At 39.1% G+C, this 21,916-nt stretch overlaps 1 protein-coding gene across 2 annotated transcripts in view; it reads left to right on the top strand.

Annotated features, from left to right (window-relative positions):
* The window catches only part of MLLT3 (MLLT3 super elongation complex subunit), a 289,539-nt gene that overhangs the window by 144,042 nt on the left and 123,581 nt on the right, over positions 1-21,916 (top strand). For both annotated transcript variants that reach the window (XM_025281465.3, XM_025281466.3), the window contains exon 3: positions 16,826-16,908. In XM_025281465.3, the coding sequence (XP_025137250.2) occupies positions 16,826-16,908 (83 nt within the window). The remainder of the gene's footprint in view (positions 1-16,825; positions 16,909-21,916) is intronic.

Raw genomic sequence — 21,916 nt, forward strand, 5'->3', positions numbered from 1 at the left:
CCCAGTGACTGACTCCCTCTTTCTTTCTCTCTAGTTTCTTCCCGAGATTTTCAGTTTGTTGGTCCCTACCTGTAATGTTTTAGGATTTGAAATAGATCAGCTGGAATTCCATCACCTCCACTAGCTTTGTTCGTAGTAATGCTTCCTAAGGTCCACTTGACTTCACATTCCAGGATGTCTGGCTCTCGGTGAGGGATCACACCATCATGATTATCTGGGTCATGAAGATCTTTTTTGTACAGTTCCTCTGTGTATTCTTGCCACCTCTTCTTAATATCTTCTGCTTCTGTTAGGTCCATACCATTTCTGTCTTTTATTGTGCCCATCTTTGCACAATATATTATTCCCTTGGTATCTCTAATTTTCTTGAAGAGATCTCTAGTCTTTCCCATTCTATTGTTTTCCTTTATTTCTTTGCATTGGTCACTGAGGAAGGCTTTCTTATCTCTCCTTGCTATTCTTTAGAACTCTGCATTCAAATGAGTATATCTTTCCTTTTCTCCTTCACCTTTCACTTCTCTTCTTTTCTCAACTATTTGTAAGGCCTCCTCTGACAACCATTTTGCCTTTTTGCATTTCTTTTTCTTGGGGATGGTGTTGATTCCTGGTCTCCTGTACAATGTCACAAACCTCTGTCCATAGTTCTTCAGGCTATCAGATCTAACTCCTTGAATCTATTTGTCACTTCCACTGTATAATCGTAAGGGATTTGATTTAGTTCATACCTGAATGGTCTAGTGGTTTTCCCTACTTTCTTCAATTTAAGGCTGAATTTTGCAAGAAGTAGTTTACGATCTGAGCCACAGTCAGCTCCTGGTCTTGTTTTTGTTGATTATATAGAGCTTTTCCATCTTTGGCTGCAAAGAATATAATCAATCTGATTTTGGTATTGACCATCTGGTGCCGTCCATGTGTACAGGCTTCTTTTGTGTTGTTGGAAGAGGGTGTTTGCTATGACCAGTGAGTTCACTTGGCAAAACTCTGTTAGCCTTTGCCCTGCTTCATTTTGTACTCTGAGGCCGAATTTGCCTGTTACTCCAGGTGTCTCTTGACTTCAATATACCAGCAAATTTGGAAAACTCAGCAGGAGTAGAAGAGGTCAGTTTTCATTCCAATCCCAAAGAAGGGCAATGTCAAAAATGTTCAAACTACTACACAGTTGCACTCATCTCACATGCTAGCAAAGTAATGTTCAAAATTCTCCAAGCCAGGCTTCAATAGTATGTGAACTGTGAACTTCCAGATGTTCAAGCTGGATTTAGAAAAGACAGAGGAATCAGAGATCAAATTGCCAACATCTGTTGGGTCATAGAAAAAGCAAGGGAATTCCAGAAAAAAATATACTTCTGCTTTATTGATTACACCAAAGCCTTTGTACAGATCACCACAAACTGTGGAAAATTCTTCAAGAGATGGGACTACCAGACCAGCTGACCAGCCACCTGAGAAACCTGTATGCAGGTCAAGAAGCAAGACTTAGAAGCGGACATGGAACAATAGACTGGTTCCAAATTGGGAAAGGAGTATGTCAAGGCTGTATATTGTTACCCTGCTTATTTAATTTCTATGCAGAGTATATCATGTGAAATGCCAGGCTGGATGAAGCACAAGCTGGAATCAAGATTGCCAGGATAAATATGAATATCCTGGAGTAACAGGCAAATTTGGCCTTGGAGTACAGAATGCAGCAGGGCAAAGGCTAATAGAGTTTTGCCAAGAGAACGCACTGGTCATAGCAAACACCCTCTTCCAACAACACAAGAGAAGACTCTACACATGGACCTCACCAGATGGTCAGCACCGAAATCAGATTGATTATATTCTTTGCAGCCAAAGGTGGAGAAGCTCTATACAGTCAGCAAAAACAAGACCAGGAGCTGACTGTGGCTCAGACCATGAACTCCTTATTGCCAGATTCAAACTAGGGAAAACCACTAGACCATTCACGTATGACCTAAATCAAATCCCTTATGATTATACAGTGGAAGTGAGAAATAGATTTAAGGCACTAGGTTTGATCGACAGAGTACCTGATGAACTATGGTCAGAGGTTTGTGACACTGTACAGGAGACAGGGATCAAGACCATCCCCAAGAAAAAGGAATGCAAAAAGGCAAAATGGCTGTCTGAGGAGGCCTTACAAATAGCTGTGAAAGGAAGAGAAGCCAAAAGCAAAGGAGAAAAGGAAAGATATACCCATTGGAATGCAGAGTTCCAAAGAATAGCAAGGAGAGATAAGAAAGTCTTCCTCAGTGATCAATGCAAAGAAATAGAAGAAAACAATAGAATGGGAAAGACTAGAGATCTCTTCAAGAAAAATGAGAGATACCAAGGGGATATTTCATGCAAAGATGGGCTCAATAAAGGACAGAAATGGTATGGACCTAACAGCAGCAGAAGATATTAAGAAGAGGTGGCAAGAATAGACAGAGAAACTGTACAAAAAAGATCTTCATGACCCAGATAATCACGATGATGTGAACACTCAACTAGAGCCAGACGTCCTGGAATGTGAAGTCAAGTGAGCCTTAGAAAGCATCACTACGAACAAAGCTAGTGGAGGTGATGGAATTCCAGTTGAGCTATTTCAAATCCTAAAAGATGCTGCTGTGAAAGTGCTGCACTCAGTATGCCAGCATATTTGGAAAACTCAGCAGTGGCCACAGGAGTGGAAAAGGTCAGTTTTCATTCCAATCCCAAAGAATGGCAATGCCAAAAAATGCTCAAACTACTGCACAATTGCACTCATCTCACACGCTAGTAAAGTAATGCTCCAGATTCTCCTAGCCAGGCTTCAGCTGTATGTGAACTTCCAGATATTCAAGCTGGATTTAGAAAAGTCAGAAGAACCAGAAATCAAATTGCCAACCTCTGCTGGATCATCAAAAAAGCAAGAGATTTCCAGAAAAACATCTATTTCTGCTTTATTGACTATGCCAAAGCCTTTGACTGTGCGGATCACAATAAACTATGAAAAATTCTGAAAGAGATGGGAGTACTAGACCACCTGACCTACCTCTTGAGAAACCTGTATGCAGGTCAGGAAGCAACAGTTAGAACAACAGACTGGTTCCAAATAGGAAAAGGAGTACGTCAAGGCTATATATTGACACCCTGCTTGTTTAACTTATATGCAGAGTATATATTTAACTTGTATCAGAAATGCTGGGCTGGAAGAAGCACAACTGGAATCAAGATTGCCAGGAGAAATATAAATAACCTCAGATATGCAGATGACACCACCCTTACGGCAGAAAGTGAATAAGTACTAAAGAGCCTCTTGATAAAAGTGAAAGAGGAGCGTGAAAAAGTTGTCTTAAAGCTACACATTCAGAAAACTAAGATCATGGCATCCGGTCCCGTCACTTCATGGTAAACAGATGGGGAAACAATGGGAACAGAGACTTCATTTTTTTGGGCTCCAAAATCACTGCACATGGTGACTGCAGCCATAAAATTAAAAGATATTTATTTCTTGAAATAAAAGCTGTGACCAACCTAGACAGCATATTAAAAAGCAGAGACATTACTTTGCCAGCAAAGGTCCGTCTAGTCAAGGCTATGGTTTTTCCATTAGTCACGTATGGATGTGAGAGTTGGACTGCAAAGAAAGCTGATTGCTGGAGAATAGATGCTTTTGAACTGTGGTGCTGGAGAAGACCGCTGAGAGTCCCTTGGACTGCATGGAGATCCAACCAGTCTATCCTAAAGGAAATCAGTCCTGAATATTCATTGGAAGGACTGATGCTGAAGCTGAAACTCCAATACTTTGGCCACCTGATGTGAAGAACTGACTCATTGGACAAGGTCCTGATGCTGGGAAAGATTGAAGGCAGGAGGAGAAGGGGACGACAGACGATGAGATGGTTGGTTGGCATCACCGACTCAATGGACATGAGTTTGAGCAAGCTCCTGGAGTTGGTACAGACAGGGAAGCCTCGCATGCTACAGTCCATGGGGTTGCAAAGAGTTGGACACAACTGAGCGCCTGACCAAACTGACCTATAATGTTGACTGTTAGTGGGTTTTGTGTTCATTCTGATTTAGCTTTTATGTTTGTACTATTTTCCCCATTAAATCCTGGAATTCAGAGACCATGAGAATTACCTTACAACTAGTACTGCATTTAATAAGAAGAAGGTATTTTATAAAATTTGACCCTTTCAAGAAGAGTGGAAGCTGGTTTTCTCCTCTTACTATGTATCTCTATTTAGCTCAAAGACATGTCAGAACTGCAAATCTCACTGAAAAATAAGTGTAGCTCACTTTTATAGTCAGGACAGACAGAAAACACTAAATCACTACTGTGTTTAGTAGGAGCAAGGAAAAAAATCATAACTTTAATGATATGGTTAAATTTTTATAATGTATATTTGAGCAGTGATATCGGATTTTATTTTAGCAGTGGCTTACTTCTTTTTTTTTTTTTTTTTTTTCACATAAAAAGGACACTAATTCTGTATCTAAAACTCAGGATTGGTCCTTTGGCTATTTAAATTTTCATTGTTTGGGGCTAGTGCTCTATTGTTTTTGTGAAAGCAATCCATACTGCTGGAGTATAGGGTTTTCTGGAATCAGTTTTAAAACCCTTGTTTTACAAGAGTGCAGCTACAGTATTTTCCTTGGTTTATTTGGGAAGGTTGAAAGATCGTCAGGCGTAACAGGAACCGCATTCTTGTATGCACGATGTATGAACAGTTGCCCTCATGTGAGCATTGCCCCATTCTGTCTTCATTTGTTATATCTGCTGCTGCTGCTGCTGCTAAGTCGCTTCAGTCGTGTCCGATTCTGTGCAACCCCATAGATGGCAGCCCACCAGGCTCCCCTGTCCCTGGGATTCTCCAGGCAAGAATACTGGAGTGGGTTGCCATTTCCTTCTCCAATGCGTGAAAGTGAAAAGTGAAAGTGAAGTCACTTAGTCGTGTCCGACTCTTGGAGACCCCATGGACTGCAGCCAACCAGGCTCCTCCGTCCATGGGATTTTCCAGGCAAGAGTAGTGGAGTGGGATGCCATTGTAATATCTAATGGAGCTTAAATCAATTAGTGTACTTAGGATAGGCTATTTCTGTGCAAAATGCCAAACAGAAAAAAGAAAGTAGAATCCACAAGATGCTGAAAAGGAATTTTGTTTTTAGTTCTTTCTAAGTTCTTTTTAAGTTAGGACAATTTTGATTCCTTTCCTGGAAGTATTTTTTTTTTTTTTTCCCTACTGAAAAGGAATAAAGCAAAAATAAATTAAGAAGAGAAAATTTGGATCATTGACCTTTTGGGGATGATTATCTTTTGGACTTTCTGTGAAGTTAGGTTGTAGTCATCTTTTAGGCGGTTGTATATTTTTTTTAAAACAGAAAATGAGTGTTAACTTTAATTGACTGTATTTGTTTATTTTTTATAACACACTGCCACTTCTTTCACCCTAATGCAGTCGATATCTATCTTGCGTGTAATATCACTTCATCATCCTTTGCATTGAATACTTAAAGGGCAAGTATTAAGAATTGCATGCTCTACATGAAAAGATGGATGTACCACATTTAAAAGTGGCTCTTACACACTGTGCACTTATTAAAAGAAAAAAATTAAGTTGAAAAATATCCCTTTAATATGAAAGGGAGAAAATCATAACTTCTGTATTCTAATATTTCGAGTGTCATCACTTCTGTATTCTTCCTTCGTTTCTTGATTCATATGGTTTTTTTCCCCTTGCAGCATTGTTTCCCTCCCCTTGAGTAGGTAGCTTTATACTTATGATCTTTCTTTTTCTCAGATTGCACTTAAAATCCACTCCTTTTTTGTGGTTGGCGTTCTTTAATCTAGATGCTTCCCTCTGTACTGTGTTTAGGAGCTCTATTTCAAGGGACAGACTTAAACAAACAAACAACTCTTACTTTAGATTATACAAATCCCAAGAATTCTATCTCCCTAAAGAAACCTTCATGATGAAGGATCTTCATGAAGATTTTGTAAGTAGGTGTTTTGTTTTCTTGGGAGTTCATAGCATTGGGAGAATTTAAGATTTGAGAAATCAAACTGTGAGATTCTAAGAGCCAAACGTTTGTGAGTGTTAACTGGTGGATACAGAATGGGAGAGAATGTTCAGGAAGGAGGAAGTAGCCTTCACCTCAGTTGAAGAGGAAAATCCGGGTGAGCAGCCCTGGAGGCAGGTGTAAAGACAGGCTTTCTTTAGGCTGTTTACACGTCTGTCTCTGTAAGCAACATAAATAGGGCTTTTTTTCCTGCCTGGCCAACACATACCCTGCTCCTTTTTTTCTTTGAGGTTTCAGCTTAAATGTCACTTTCTCAGGGAGGGAAATGTTCATCTAAAATAAGGAGGAACTCCCAATATTCTTCACATCAGCCTGCTGTATTTTCACTGAAGTCCCTATTATCCAATACTCTCTCAGTATTTTCTTGTACATGTATTTTTTCTTCTCTCCTGTTCGCCCTCCCTGCCTCCCAGCAGTGGACATAAGGTTAATAAGTGTGGGGCCGTGTCAGCTGTGTTTATCGCTCTATTTCCAGTCCCTAGAATAGAACCTGCACTTAGCGGACAGTGTCTTTGGCTAGACTGTCATCTGCTTGAGAGCAGGATTCCGCCTTATCTCTGTGTGTGTCTGCTCAGTCGTGTCCGACTCTTTGGGACCCCATGGACTGTAGCTCTCCAGGCTCCTCTGTGTATGGATATATCCTAGCCAGAATGCTAGCGTGGGTTGCTATTTCTTCTCCAGGGGATCTTCCCAACCCAGGGATAAAACCCACATGTCCTGTGGCTCCTGCATTGGCCAATGGATTCTTTATCACTGAGGCATTTGGGAAGCCAGCCTTATCTTTGTAGCCCTATGATTATATAGTGCCTCTTGAATTGAATTATTTAGGCTAACATAATTGAAAAAAGTGAGAAGGTAGGATAACTTTATTAATGAAGACATTCCATTCCCTTTTTCCCTCTAAATAAGAAGCAGTATCAGTCTCAGTGATAGAGGGGCCAAGTGTAAAACCTGGGATAAAACTGGGTAAAACTTAGATGCTGAAGGACTGTCCCAAGGATTGGTGACTTACGCTGTTCCAAAAATCACGAGGTGATTATTTTAGAAAGTTAGATTTTTCAGTGGCTTTTAATATATTTGATTAAATAAGGAAAAGCAATATTATATTTAGTTTCAGATGTGCAATATAATGGTTCAAAATTTTTATAGCTTATATTTCATTTAAACTTATTATAAAATATTGGCTATATCTCCTGTGCTGTACAACATATCCTTGTAGCTTTTATGAGTACATTTATTTTATACATAGCAGTTTGTACCTCTTAATCCCCTACCCATATCAAGCCCCTTCCTCTTTTTTTTTTTTTATCCCCAGTGGTAGCCACTAGTTTGTTCTGTGTATCTGTGAGTCTGTTTCTGTTTTGTTATATTCATTGATTTGTCTTACTTTATTTGTTAGATTCTACGTATAAGTGATAACATATTTGTTTTCTGTCTGACTTACTTCACCGAGTGTGATACCCTCCAGGTTCATCCATGTTGTTGTAATGGCAAAGTTTCATTATTTTTTATGGCTGAGTGCTATTCCAAGTGGTATATGTACACCGCATCTTCTTTATCCTTTCATCTGTGGATGGACACTTGGGTTGCCTCTGTATCTTGGCTGTTGTAAACAATGCTACTATGAACATTGGTATGCATGTATCTTTTCCAATTAATGTTTTTGTTTTCTTTGAGTATATACTTGGGGGTGGAATTGCTGGATCAGATGGTAGTTCTGTTTTTAGTTTTTTGAGGAAACCGCCATACTGTTTTTCATAGTGGCTCTGAAAACTTACATTTCTACTAACAGTTCTAATGACCAGTTTTGTTTTTTCATTTTTTGATGTGATAGTACGTATTGAAATGAAGATGCTCCTGCCACATATTGTGAGGTTCTTTGTTACTTCTCTAGTTTCCCTAAGAGATCATTTTCCATGTAGCTTTTCCTGATGGACCTTCTGCAGTATGGTTTTCTGAAAAATATTTTGCCCAAGGTTTAACTTTAAAAGTGATAGTCTCTTTAAGATAGATCTCTTGATTTAATAATTCTTAATAAAAGAATTAGGTCTGTCTCTAGGTTGAACTTTCTCTGAAGATTTAATTCTGCTCTTTCTTATCATATTAGCTGGGATATGTGTTTCCACTGGGCCAGTCAGCTGAAGCAGTGCTATATACTGAGTTATATTGAAGGAACTCAGGGCAAACTGGTGTCCGCGCTATCAACTTTAGTGAAAGATATAAGCTTGAAGACTTACATTTAATATTTCCGAACATTTCTTAATGATATGTTGTTTTAGGCAGTTTTTGTATTTTGTTGGCTTATTTTTTCCCTCCAGTTTTATTGATATATACTTGACATATAACATTATGTAAGTTTGAAGTGTCTAGCATGTTGATTGGATACATTTATATATGGCAAAATGATTCCCACCATAGCATCAGCTAACGCCGTCATTCCATCACATAATTTTCATTTCTTTTTTTGTGATGAGGACATTTAAAATCCAGCCTTTTGCAACTTTGAAGTATATGATGTAGTGTTTTGGTGAATTTTGCACCTAGATAACTGACATTTTAAGACATGGCAAGAATTCCCAGGCAGTCTAGTGGTTAGGACTTTGTGCTTTCACAGCTGTGTACTGGGATTTAGGGAACTAAAATCCTGCAATCTGTGTGTGTGTGTGCCTGCATGCTCAGTTGTCTTCTGACTCTTCGTGACTCCATGGAGTGTGTAGACCGCCAGGCTCCTCTGTCCATGAGATTTTCCAGGCAAGAATATTGGAGTGGGTTGCCATTTTGTACTCCTTTGCTGGCTTGTTATATGATCCTTGAAGAAATGATTATGAAGGAGGTCTTATTTTAATAAGGTAATTAGGTCTTCTCCAGATGAAATGTATTGATTTAACTCAGCTAGTTGGGCTAGTGATGTAACTTCTCCGAAAGCTGAAAATGTGTATACATTAAAAAAAATCATCTATTTTCTCCCCCTTCTGGAGAGAGTCATGGATCTTCTGAGTCTATACATACAGATCCCAAGTTACTAAACAATGAAGCTGTGTTTATGTATCATCATTAAGATTTTTTCAACATAGCCAGTTTGGAGTTGTGAACTCTTACTCCAAGTCTAGGAGTTTTGTGTAACATTCAAAATTAACAATCCCTTTTTTATATATGTTATCCATTTTACCCTCCCTGGGTTTGGATGTGAATTTCTAAGTGTGTATGGTGTGAATTCTCTATGGAAGTATATAAGCTTCTTCCATATTACCTGTTTTTGTCTGCATCATCTTCAGTGTTTCTTCTTATACTGACTATTCTGTTAGGCTGTTACTTTCCTGATGCAAAACTCAGGCTCATACTTTCTGTTTGCCACCCAGGCATTTCTTCTCAACTTCCAGGCTTGCTCCATCTCTTCCTTTGAGGTCATACTAAAGTTACATTTTATTAATTCTACTGCATTTCATAAAGAGTAGGCTGGGTTCAGAGATGAAAAGAGGCCTGAGACACAACCTTAGCCGTTGGAAAGCACAGAATTAATCTAGTGTGAGGGTGGGGCTTGATCATAGCTTGTATATTAGGATCAGCTAATGGGATCAATGAGAAAAAAGGCTGAACCCAGAAGAGGGACAGGGCCGTTTTTGTTGTAGAGTATTGGAGAAGGCAATGGCACCCCACTCCAGTACTCTTGCCTGGAAAACCCCATGGACACAGGAGCCTGGTAGGCGGCAGTCCATGGTGTTGCTAAGAGTCGGACACAACTGAGCGACTTCACTCTCACTTTTCACTTTCATGCATTGGAGAAGGAAAAGGCAACCCACTCCACTATTCTTGCCTGGAGAATCCCAGGGATGGGGGAACCTGGTGGGCTACAGTTCAGGGGGTTGCAAAGACTCAGACACGACTTGGCAACTAACACTTTCAGGAGGGGACTTGTGTATAATAAGCTTGTCCTAGTGGCCTGACAGAAAAGGCAATGGCAACCCACTCCAGTACTCTTGCCTGGAAAATCTCCTGGACGGAGGAGCCTGGTAGGTTGCAGTCCATGGGGTCGCGAAGAGTTGGACATGACTGAGCAACTTCACTTTCATTTTTCACTTTCATGCATTGGAGAAGGAAATGGCAACCCACTCCAGTGTTCTTGCCTGGAGAATCCCAAGGATGACAGAGCCTGGTCGGCTGCCATCTATGGGGTTGCACAGAGTCGGACACGACTGAAGAGACTTAGCAGCAGCAGCATTGGCTGAAGGTTTTCCAGCTTTGAGTGGTCCTGGAGTGGTGAATCCTGAGAAGGCAGCCATGTGTTTCACATCTGCCCAGCTAGCTAACTATATCTAGCTGTTTCTGTATAACTTTGTGAAAGTTATTTGGGCAGTTATCTCTTGTGGCCACTGTTCTCTATTGCATAGAAAACAATTAGATTTTCATAATTGCATTTTAATTTGAAAAAAAAAAGTCAACAAGGTAAAAACAACTCAACAATACAATTCATGAATTGCCTGATGTTATCTTTAATACATTTTCAGGGAAATAAGGAAAGTGGGAAAACATTTTTTGTTTTTAATTTGGAAATACCTGTTTTGAAATGGGCTGAATAGAAGCAATGGCAGAATCTCTGTGTGTGTGTGTGCATGCACACATGCATGCATGTGCTTATGAAAACAAAAAATCCAGCTGTTGATTCTTGTTCTTTTCAAAATGTCAGGAATGTAAAGTCTTGGCTATGTTCAGTGGCAGGGCTTTGCCCAGCCTAGACATTAATCCCAGATGCACAGAGCAGTTGGGGACAGCAAGATGGCCATATAGTACCTGCTTCATTTTTCTTAGGGGCGCTGATGTGGTGCAATGGAAGCAGGAAGAGGAGTCCAACTGGAAGGGACATTCGGCCCAAAGCCATGGTAATACCCAGTCTCTACAGAAACCAGAGAGAGTTTAGTATGTTTCCTTTCTAGACGGCTTCATATCAGATCAGTCGCTCAGTCGTGTCCGACTCTTTGCGACACCATGAATCGCAGCACACCAGGCCTCCTTGTCCATCACCAACTCCCAGAGTTCACTGAGACTCACGTCCATCAGGTCAGTGATGCCATCCAGCCATCTGATCCTCTGTCGTCCCCTTCTTCTCTTGCCCCCAATCCCTCCCAGCATCAGAGTCTTTTCCAATGAGTCAACTCTTCGCATCAGGTGGCCAAAGTACTGGAGTTTCAGCTTTAGCATCATTCCTTCCAAACAACACCCAGGACTGATCTCCTTCAGAATGGACTGGTTGGATGTCCTTGAAGTCCAAGGGACTCTCAAGAGTCTTCTCCAACACCACAGTTCAAAAGCATCAATTCTTTGGCGCTCAGCCTTCTTCACAGTCCAACTCTCACATCCATACATGACCACTGGAAAAACCATAGGCTTGACTAGACGAACCTTCATTGGCAAAGTAATGTCTCTGCTTTTGAATATGCTATCTAGGTTGGTCATAACTTTCCTTCCAAGGAGTAAGTGTCTTTTAATTTCATGGCTGCAGTCACCATCTGCAGTGATTTTGGAGCCCAAAAAAATAAAGTCTGACACTGTTTCCACTGTTTCCCCATCTACTTCCCATGAAGTGATGGGACTGGATGCCATGATCTTCGTTTTCTGAATGTTGAGCTTTAAGCCAACATTTTCACTATCCACTTTTACTTTCATCAAGAGGCTTTTGAGTTCCTCTTCACTTTCTGCCATAAGGGTGGTGTCATCTGCATATCTGAGGTGATTGATATTTCTCCCAGCAATCTTGATTCCAGCTTGTGTTTCCTCCAGCCCAGCATTTCTCATGATGTACTCTGCATATAAGTTAAATAAACATGGTGACAATATACAGCCTTGACGTACTCCTTTTCCTATTTGGAACCAGTCTGTTGTTCCATGTCCAGTTCTACCTGTTGCTTCCTGACCTGCATACAAATTTCTCAAGAGGCAGCTTAGGTGGTCTGGTATTCCCATCTCTTTCAGAATTTCCCACAGTTTATTGTGATCCACACAGTCAAAGGCTTTGGCATAGTCAATAAAGCAGAAATAGATGTTTTTCTGGAACTCTCTTGCTTTTTCCATGATCCAGCAGATGTTGGCAATATGATCTCTGGTTCCTCTTCCTTTTCTAAAACCAGCTTGAACATCAGGAAGTTCACAGTTCACATATTGCTGAAGCCTGGCTTGGAGAATTTTGAGCATTGCTTTACTAGCGTGTGAGATGAGTGCAATTGTGTGGTAGTTTGAGCATTCTTTGGCATTGCCTTTCTTTGGGATTGGAATGAAAACGGACCTTTTCCAGTCCTGTGGCCACTGCTGAGTTTTCCCAATTTGCTGGCATATTGAGTGCAGCACTTTCACAGCATCATCTTTCAGCATTTGGAATAGCTCAACTGGAATTCCATCACCTCCACTAGCTTTGTTCGTAGTGATGCTTTCTAAGGCCCACTTGACTTCACATTCCAGGATGTCTGGCTCTAGGTCAGTGATCACACCATCGTGATTATCTGGGTCATGAAGATCTTTTTTGTACAGTTCTTCTGTGTATTCTTGCCATCTCTTCTTAATATCTTCTGCTTCTGTTAGGTACATACCATTTCTGTCCTTTATCGAGCTTAGCACAATGAATAAAGTAAAAGCAATAATTATCAATGGGCAGCTGGGGCATGTCCTTAACAAAAGTTAGAACCAGTTCCACATTAGATACTCAACTTTCAAGAGAAGACCTCTCTGTGGCAACACTTTTGATCACTTCTACCATTTTTATAATATTATGTTGATTGGAGGGAGTTTGGAGAGGAATTTGGTTAATATCAGTTCATTGCTGCTTGTGGAATTGCAACTTCTTTAGCAATGGTAGATCAGCAGAGTGACATGAGTCTTTTTTTTTTTTTTTTAATTGAAATGTAGTTGATTCATAATGTTGTGTTAATTTCTGTTGTACAGCAGAGTTATTCGGTTACACATATACATACATTCTTTTTTGTATTCTTTTCTCTTATGGCTTATCACAGCATATTGAATATAGTTCCCTGTGCTATACTATACAGTAGGGTCTTGTTTATCTGTTCTACGTATACCAGTTTGCATTGCTGCTACTGCTACTGCTGCTAAGTCACTTCAGTCTTGTCTGACTCTGTGTGACCCCATAGACAGCAGCCCACCAGGCTCCCCTGTCCCTGGGATGCTCCAGGCAGGAACACCAGAGTGGGTTGCCATTTCCTTCTGCATTGCATGAAAGTGAAGTCGCTCAGTCATGTCCGACTCTTCACGACCCCATGGACTGCAGCCCACCAGGCTCCTCCATCCATGGGATTCTCCAGGCAAGAGTACTGGAGTGGGGTGCTATCGCCTTTTCCAAGTTTACATTGACTAACCCCAAAATCAAGAGTGGCATGAATCTTTAAGAAATTCAGTTCAACATTTATTGAGCACCTATTATTTGGTGCTCAAATAATAATGGTGGTGTTGCTGACCTTATGTTGCTTAGTCTAGTGAGGAGTCTGAGAGGTGAATGAATATTATCAGCCTGCCTCATAAGTGCAGCAGGAGAAGCTTGGAAGAAAAACAGGAAGACGTTCTGAAAGAGCTAAAATCTGGGCTGGATTTCGAAAGGAATAAGAGTTCCCAGTGATTTCTACTTAATTAATGCATATAATTTAAAAGTGAATATGAATCTCTCATTTTATTGTCACCTAAAAAAATTTGATGGCTTTCTAAAGATGGGTATACCCTCAATAACTTATGACATTTGGCATCTTATTACATAGATCTTAATAGATTCTTAGGGTTAGAGACTCGTGTTAATGATTCTGATTATAAAACAGTTGAATAAATAAACCAAACTACTTCCCCCAATTTGACTTTTTTTCTTATTAGAACTATAAGTTTGTTTGCACTGCTACTGATTTTCTGTCCTGTTTACTGTGAATAAAACATTTCTGTTGTTTGCTTCTAATTAAGAACTCAGGGTATTCAACAGACATTGTTCATTTTGATGAAAAATACTGCATTTAAAAATAATTGAGGTATGAGTTGGTAAACAGTTTCTTATAAAACCAGACTTCTATGGAATAGTAATACATAACAGATCATTTCCTTTAGAGGGTGGAAAAAAAGAAAACTAAGACCATCAACTATAAGATGTGCTCATTAACAGCTGTTTTCTATAATAGGAGCAATTTGCATGCAGAACAGAGAAAATGAATTATACCAAAGGGTGTATAGAGGAACAGCTATAACTTCTCTGGCATGTATAGCAGCCCACGGAATAAACTTCCTTCAAATGATATTGGCATGATTAAATCCCAAGCAACCTGGCCAGTGAAACTGCTGTTCTGAAAAGGGGCTCCGCAGCCTGGAAATGTCATGCTTTCTGGGTGGGGTGGGGTGGGGTGCCCATGCATTTAGTGGCATCCCACCCCCACTCAACGTTCAGGGTATTTGATAATTCATGATAGATTGGCAGGTGGTCAGTGGATGATGGGCTGAAGCCACTCTGAGTCCTTTTGCTTTTTTCATTTTTTATTAGAGACACTTGTAAGGTCAGGTGAGATGCCTCATTCATCATTTACTTCTGATGTCAGTTTGGGGAAATTTTCCTAAAGTGGGCTACAGGAGATAGCCTAATGTTAAAATCCTGTCTTCAGTATAACTGTTTGTAATCGTATTCGTATTCATGGAATGTCTAACCAATTTTTAGGTACATCGTCCTCATCTTCTGCATTAAAAATGCCTTAGACTTGTATTTCCCCACATATGTAATCTTCTTGAGTCTTGACAGCCGTGCTTACAATTTACACATGGTGTTCTTTCTCTCTTTTAAAAATTATTTAACTCATGTTCCCTTTCTTTTATTTTACATTAAACTTTTACTTTATATTGGAGTATAGCCGATTAATAGTGTTTCAGGTGGACTGCCAAGGGACTCAGCCATTCATACACATGTATCCATTTTCCCCCAAACTCCCTTCCCATCTAGGCTGTCGCATAACATTAAGCAGTTCCCTGTGCTATACAGTAGGTCCTTGTTGGTTATCCATTTTAAATATAGCACTGTATACCTGTCCCTGCCTTTTAAAAGGAATGGAGCTGGAGCTGTCTAGAGAATTCTTAGTCCAGGGCCATGGAATTCAGTCTTCTAATCCAAATCCAGGGCTTTGTACTTGTTTTCTTTTTTCTGTTTTCATTGGAAAAAGTTACGTGACCATTGGGTATTGTACAGGTTAGAGCTCCTGTCTCGCTTCTGTCACATCTTGAGAACTTGTGTGTGCCAGGACCTGTGCTGGGTCTTCCACATACATCATCCTGTTTGACCCTTACATGGTCCAGATGAGGCACCTGAGGCTCAGACGCTGGTGTAACTTTGCAAAGGTGGCCTGGCTAATACGAGATGGATCCCAGATTGGCATCCAGGTGTACCCGAGCCCTGGACAATCTTCATGTTCCTGAGCAAATGTTTCTGTCCTTAAGGAGTGAAAGGGAATTAGAGATGAGGTCCCTGAATATATGATAAAAAGGAAGTCTGTTAAGTGTCAAATCAGTACTTCAGACAGTTAATACTTCAGAAGGGTAAAGAGAGAAGAGATGATAGTACCTTGTGGGCTGGAAAGGTTTTATAAGGAAACTGGGATTGGAACTAGCAGAAGATAATAAGAGTAGAATCAAAGAATGAGAGACAGGAAGAGGACCGATCATAGGTGGGAAATACTGGGCCTGTTGGTGGTGAATCAGTGCAGTTGGATCCAGTATAAGAGGTTTGGTGGCTAACAAAAGGAGGAAGGTTGAAAAGGTCGATTGGAGCCCTGCAGACCTGGGTTATGTGCTATATGGTCCTGATGTACAACATGTACATTTCGACTTCTTTGTGATATTAACTACCAATATGCAGCCTTAGCTAGCATAGTTTCAGTTGGCTTGTGATTGATTTTGAATGAATGGAAATTTTAGTGGGGTGAATCATATTTAGCTCATAGGGCATATCTCATTTCCCAAGTCTAATAAGTCTTTCTTCATAAGAATACAAAAACCATATTGTTTCTTATATATACTTATGATATAAATAGATTTGAAGTGTTTATATGTATCACAATATTTCAGTAAATATTCTTTGGTGGAGGTAATGGAGAATAGTGAGTCTTAATGACATTGGGAGATACTGGGTTTGGGATTTTTCTAAGGAAGGAGGGTGGTCTTGCCACTTTTTGATATGAAAATTAGGATATCTCAGAGAACTGAGAGGTTTGGGGTAGAGTGATATACATCACAGACTAGACATAGATAGTATGTTTGTTAGGAAACTGATAGTTGATTTCAAGCTTTGGGTCACAAGGAGCTGTCCTCAGTTTCCCTAAAGCGTTAGGGCAGGGTTTAACAACTGAGGTCAAGTCATTCATGACCATGGGTGACACTGATGCTCTATCCCTTATCAAGACTTGGATAAATAATTAATGTATTTGATTTATAGATGGACGTGAGTCTCAGTGAACTCTGGGAGTTGGTGACGGACAGGGAGGCCTGGCGTGCTGCGATTCATGGGGTCACAAAGAGTCGGACATGACTGAGTGACTGATCTGATCTGATCTGATTATTATTGTAGATTCTAAACAAGAAATAATAACTCAGAGAGTTAGCTGGGGCTTGGCCAGGTGCCATGAAAATTTAGAACGATGTAGGTGGAAGAATGGGATTTATTTATTTATTTTTTCTTGTTTTTAAAGGAAAGAAGAATGTCTTTTTCTTTGCCTATAACTCTCATCTCACATATTCTTTTTTTTTTTTTTTAATGTTTCAGTGTGCAAAGATCCACCTTACAAAGTAGAAGAATCTGGGTATGCTGGTTTCATTTTGCCAATTGAGGTTTATTTTAAAAACAAGGTATGTAATCTTTACTCATTAATCTTTCAATAGAAGATCCTTCATTAACCAAACAATGTTTAAAATAGTTTGATTTATAAGCACTTTGATCACCAGATGGTTTTGAAAAAAAGTCAAATTTGTCTTCTAGGAATTTTGGCTATTGTTGTCCTTAAATAAAGAGGAAGTGGCTAGAGAAAGATAATTTCAGTTCTGAGGAATCAGATTATGTGAAATTCATTAAATGTCTCTTTTAAGAGAAGAGTGATTATCAATTTGAAAAAGAAGATTAATATATGTTTGTAAAATAGAAAAGAGAAATTATGGCTTTTCAGTGAAATGATCTTTTTCTCATTTTCATACTTCTAGAATTTTGAGACTTTTGAAGAATTGTCTTTTATTTTTCTTTATTTGATCTTTATCTGATACACACACAGAACACACAAATATACAGTTATATCAGCTGCTGCTAAGTCGCTTCAGTCATGTCTGATTCTTAGCGACCCCATGGACTGCAGCCTACCAGGCTTCTCCATCCATGGGATTTTCCAGGTGAGAGTACTGGAGTGGGTTGCCATTGCCTTCTCCGGTTATATCAGGAAGTGGATATGATGAATTCTACTGGATTTTAAAAATTTCAGCAGTGCATATATGGCAAAACACACAGACTATATAATATTGGACAAATTGCTCAACCTCTATGGGGCTGACTGTCCTTATTTATAAAATGGGGATAGGATAAGAGTACCTACCTTGTAAAGTGGCTCAGGGGAATTGATCAAATAAAGCAATGTAGAGTATTTAGAATGATGCTTCATATGTAAGTAAGCACTTAGTAAATACTAGCTGTTATTTTTAATCACCCTGTTTCTTTCTTTCATTCCTTTCCTGATTACTAAGGTAATCATAGTTCCTAAAACCTGCCCCAAAGTGAGATAATTCACTTTAAAAAAAAAAAAAAAAAGAATTGAGCTGTTAGAATGTTGTGTCATCCGAGCTAGTGTTCCACAGTCTGGTGCTTGGACCAGCAGCATTGGCATCACCCAAGAGCTGGTTGGAAATGAGATTCTCAGGCTCTATCCCAGATCTGTTGAATCAGAATCTCTGGGATGGGGCCTGGAAATCTGCATCTTTATTGGCCTTCCAGGTAAACAAACACCAGTAAGTAGGAGAACCCTGATAAGCCACTCCTGGAATACTGCCTCACCAACTTTTTCTTTTTCCTTTTAATTGAAGTATAGTTGATTGCAATATTGTGTTCCATTGGCCTTTTTTTTTTTTTTAAGTCTTTGTTGTGTTTGCTACAATATTGCTTCTGTTTCATGGTTTGATTTTTTGACAGAGAGGCATGTGGGATCTTAACTCCCTGACCAGGGATCAAACTCGTATCCCCTGCACTGGAAGGTGAAGTTAACCACTGGACCACCATGAAAGTCCCTCCACTGACTTTTTCAATGTATAGAAGGTTCAGCCTTCGATTCAATAAAAGCCTCTTTGTGATTAAGAGATAATTTGCTTTTAAATAAGCTCTAATGAAACTATCCTTAAAAGTTGGAATGTGTAGAAAACAGGGGTAGATTTTATTTTCCATATTTTAAAATTTTTTTCAAAAGCCAGTTTCCTCATGTGCCACATTGCTGCTCCCTGATCCTCCTACACATGTTACCCTTTTAAATTGTTTTTCTTTATGTTTGTATTTTGGGAACATTATTTGGTGGTATTACACAGTATTACACATAATCTATTTCTGTGTAAATATTTGAGTATTTACTTTGTCCATGGCAGTTTGCTAAACCTTTTACATATGTTACTTTATTCAGCTGGTTTATAAGAACTTTTGAGAGGTTATTATTCCTGCTCTACAGGAGAGGAAACTGAGTCATGGAAAGATTTTTTTTTTTAACATGGCTTGTCCAAGGCCACACACAGTTGGAAAGTGTTAAAACCAGATTCTTAATCTAGGTCTTTCTCTCCATGGGCAATTCTCTTAACTCTGTTCCTTAGCATAAGTCACTCTTTGCCAGAATAATTACCTTCCTCAGTAGTAATACCACTGAAATGTTCACATGTTTTTCATCACATCAGAATTTGGTGAGATGTGCTTATGTCTGTTCATATGACATGCTTTCACGCTGAGGTATGGATTTGTTTTTTTCTCATTTCAAGATTTCCCTTAAGAAATTAGTTTTTAGCTTTCTTTTTTTCCTTCATTAAAAAATTGAGATATAACTTACACATCATAAAATTCATCCTTTAAAAGTGTACAGCTCTGTGGGTTTTAATATATTGTACAAACATCACCAGTGTTTAATTCTAGGACATTTTCATCACCTCATAAGAAAACCCTGCCTCCATCAGCAACTGCTCCTCATTTCTTCCTCTCCCAACTCCTGGGATGAATCTGTTTCCTTTAAACCATTCATCTATTTCCTTTCTCTCTGTAATATCCTATTCTGGTCAGTTCCTATAAATGGAACCATACCATGTGTGGCCTTTTGTGTCTGGCTTCTTTCATTTAGTGTATTTTCATGGTTTATCCATGTTATGGGATGTACCGATACTTGCTCCTTTTTATAACTGAAGACTGTTCCATTATATAATGTATCCCACTGTATATGCCACATTTTATTTATATTCATATTCATAATTTGATGGACGTTTGACTTGTTTCCATCTTTGCTGTATGAATACTGCTGCTATGAACATTCATATGCAAGTTTTTGGGTGGATATACGTTTTCAAGTCTCCTGGGCATATACCTAGGTGGAGTTGTTGGGTCGTGTGGTAACTCTGTGTTTAAATTAACTTTTTGAAGAACTGCCAAACTGTTTTCCAAAAATGACCGTACTATTTTACATTTCTACCGGCAGTGTATAAAAGGTACATTGAAAGCTTTAGTTTGAAAATAATGCTGCAATGAAGTATCTTGCCTCCTACTTTGTTCTTAACTTCTCTGGTGACTTTTACAAGCTCTCATTTCTTCAGAGAAATATATTTTCTGAACTGCCAAGTTCCCTTCTTTACAGAAATAATTGGAATCTCCTCATCCACCTGATTGAAAAAGAAAATAAATGCAGGATGAAGAGGCAGCAAGTAATGTGTGTAACACGTGGCCAACCTCAAATGCGGCCTTCTTGGTAATTTGGGGAGCAACTCTTGTGACTGAAAGACATACTATTTATTCACTTGTGAGGAAGTTTCAATTTCTTAAAATATGAAAGAAGAAAAATGCACTTGAGATGGAAAATAGTTATTCCTTGGGAGCCAGTGTGAAATAGACATGTTGGCTGACCACTGTTTAGTAGGTATTCTATTTAGTGTCCAGATTAGTTGATTTCTATTTTCTAGTTTTAGATTTTCTTTTAAGATTTTATACTTAATAATTGCCATTTCCCTTCCCCCGCCCCCAGGTGCACAATGAAAAGTATTTCAGTGTTTATAATATGAAAAAGTACATATATACATACATACATGTGCTCAGTCATGCCCAACTCTTTGCAACCCCATGGACTGTAGCCCACCAGGCTCCTCTTATCATGGAATTTTCCCAGCAAGAATACTGGAGTGAGTTGACATTTCCTCCTCCAGGGGAATCTTCCTGACTCAGGAATGGAACCCACATCCCTTGGGTCTCCTGCATTGGCAGACGAATTCTTTACCACTGTGCCAGGATATACCTAATTGTAGAGATGGGTGTTAATTACTGATGGGTTAATAATGCACACACTGCTATCTAGCAATTAATGTAGCAAGATGAACATGTCTATAAAACAAAAATGATGACTTAAATGTTACAGAAGTCGTTGTATACAGTTACGATATCACTTATGTATGCAGCCATCTCTTATGTGTGAAGCCAAGAATAAATGAGGTTCCAGAGACACACATATGTAGTACAAGAGCCTGAGTGGAAAGGACAGCACAGGAACCAAAGGCATGGCTTACTGGGGGAAGAGGGATGGAAAGGCCTGTATTTATAAAACTTATTTCTTTAGAGAAAAAGGCAAACTAACATGGTGTAAGTGTTATCATCTGTTTAAACTCAGTGGAAAATGCATGGGTGTAGTATTTTAAGTACTTTTCTGTATGTTCTTAATTCTTTAATTAAAATGATTACTGTGTCATCTCTCTTAATTTATCTTAGACTATCTTAGAAACCAAAATTTTGCTGTCTTTTATTCTGGATCTCCAAGCTGGATATATTTCTTATTTCTCTTCCTACTGAAATGACCCATGGGTGAAAATTTAGTAGGTCTGGGCCATTTCTCCAGAATGTTCATTTCATTTCTTTTGAGTGTATATCACTGTATTTATCCCTGGAGTTTACTTAACTCTGTCTTGTAGAAAGAACATCCATTATAATAATGGTTTATTTAAAAAAAGTATTATTTCAAGTTTTCATAGGGGATGAGAGGAAGCAGCAAAAGACCTGCACTTGGTGTTAGAAGGGGCCTGCCACCGCATATTCAATATATATCATCCTGTCTTTGGTCCCATTTCCATCCTAGTACTTTTCCTGCTTACAATAAGCTTGTCTTCAGTTTTGCTCACTTATTTGAGAGGTCAGAGTCAAGAGGGGTGGTGGAGTGTCAGTGCTTGTTTTGCGTTCTTGTTTGTTTCTTCTCTTATTTTGTGGTTGTATGCAATGAAACAAGCCTATACGTGAGAATCATGTGTGTTTCAGAAACTAAACCAACAGGCCCACTGAGACATAATTGACTGTAGCACTTCAGGTTTGAAAAGATCCCATGCTTCTCTCTTTCATTCTGTCCTCAGAAAAGTACATAAGTAAATGTCAAGGTCTGAAGCAGACTGAGAGGAATAATTTAATGTTGCCAAAACCAGATTTCCAACCTCTAGGAAATGTATCCGTTTTATATGGAGAATAAGTACATGCTTCCTTGTTTGAACTTTGAAGAAAAATCTTTTCTATGGAGCATAGATTGATGTTAGATTGATGTCAGCCCTCTGAGAAAGATATTCAGTTGGTCAGAACACACATTTATGGGTACTTTTATTTTTATTTATA

Source organism: Bubalus bubalis, chromosome 3 (assembly GCF_019923935.1).
Source record: "Bubalus bubalis isolate 160015118507 breed Murrah chromosome 3, NDDB_SH_1, whole genome shotgun sequence".
NCBI lineage: Eukaryota > Metazoa > Chordata > Mammalia > Artiodactyla > Bovidae > Bubalus > Bubalus bubalis.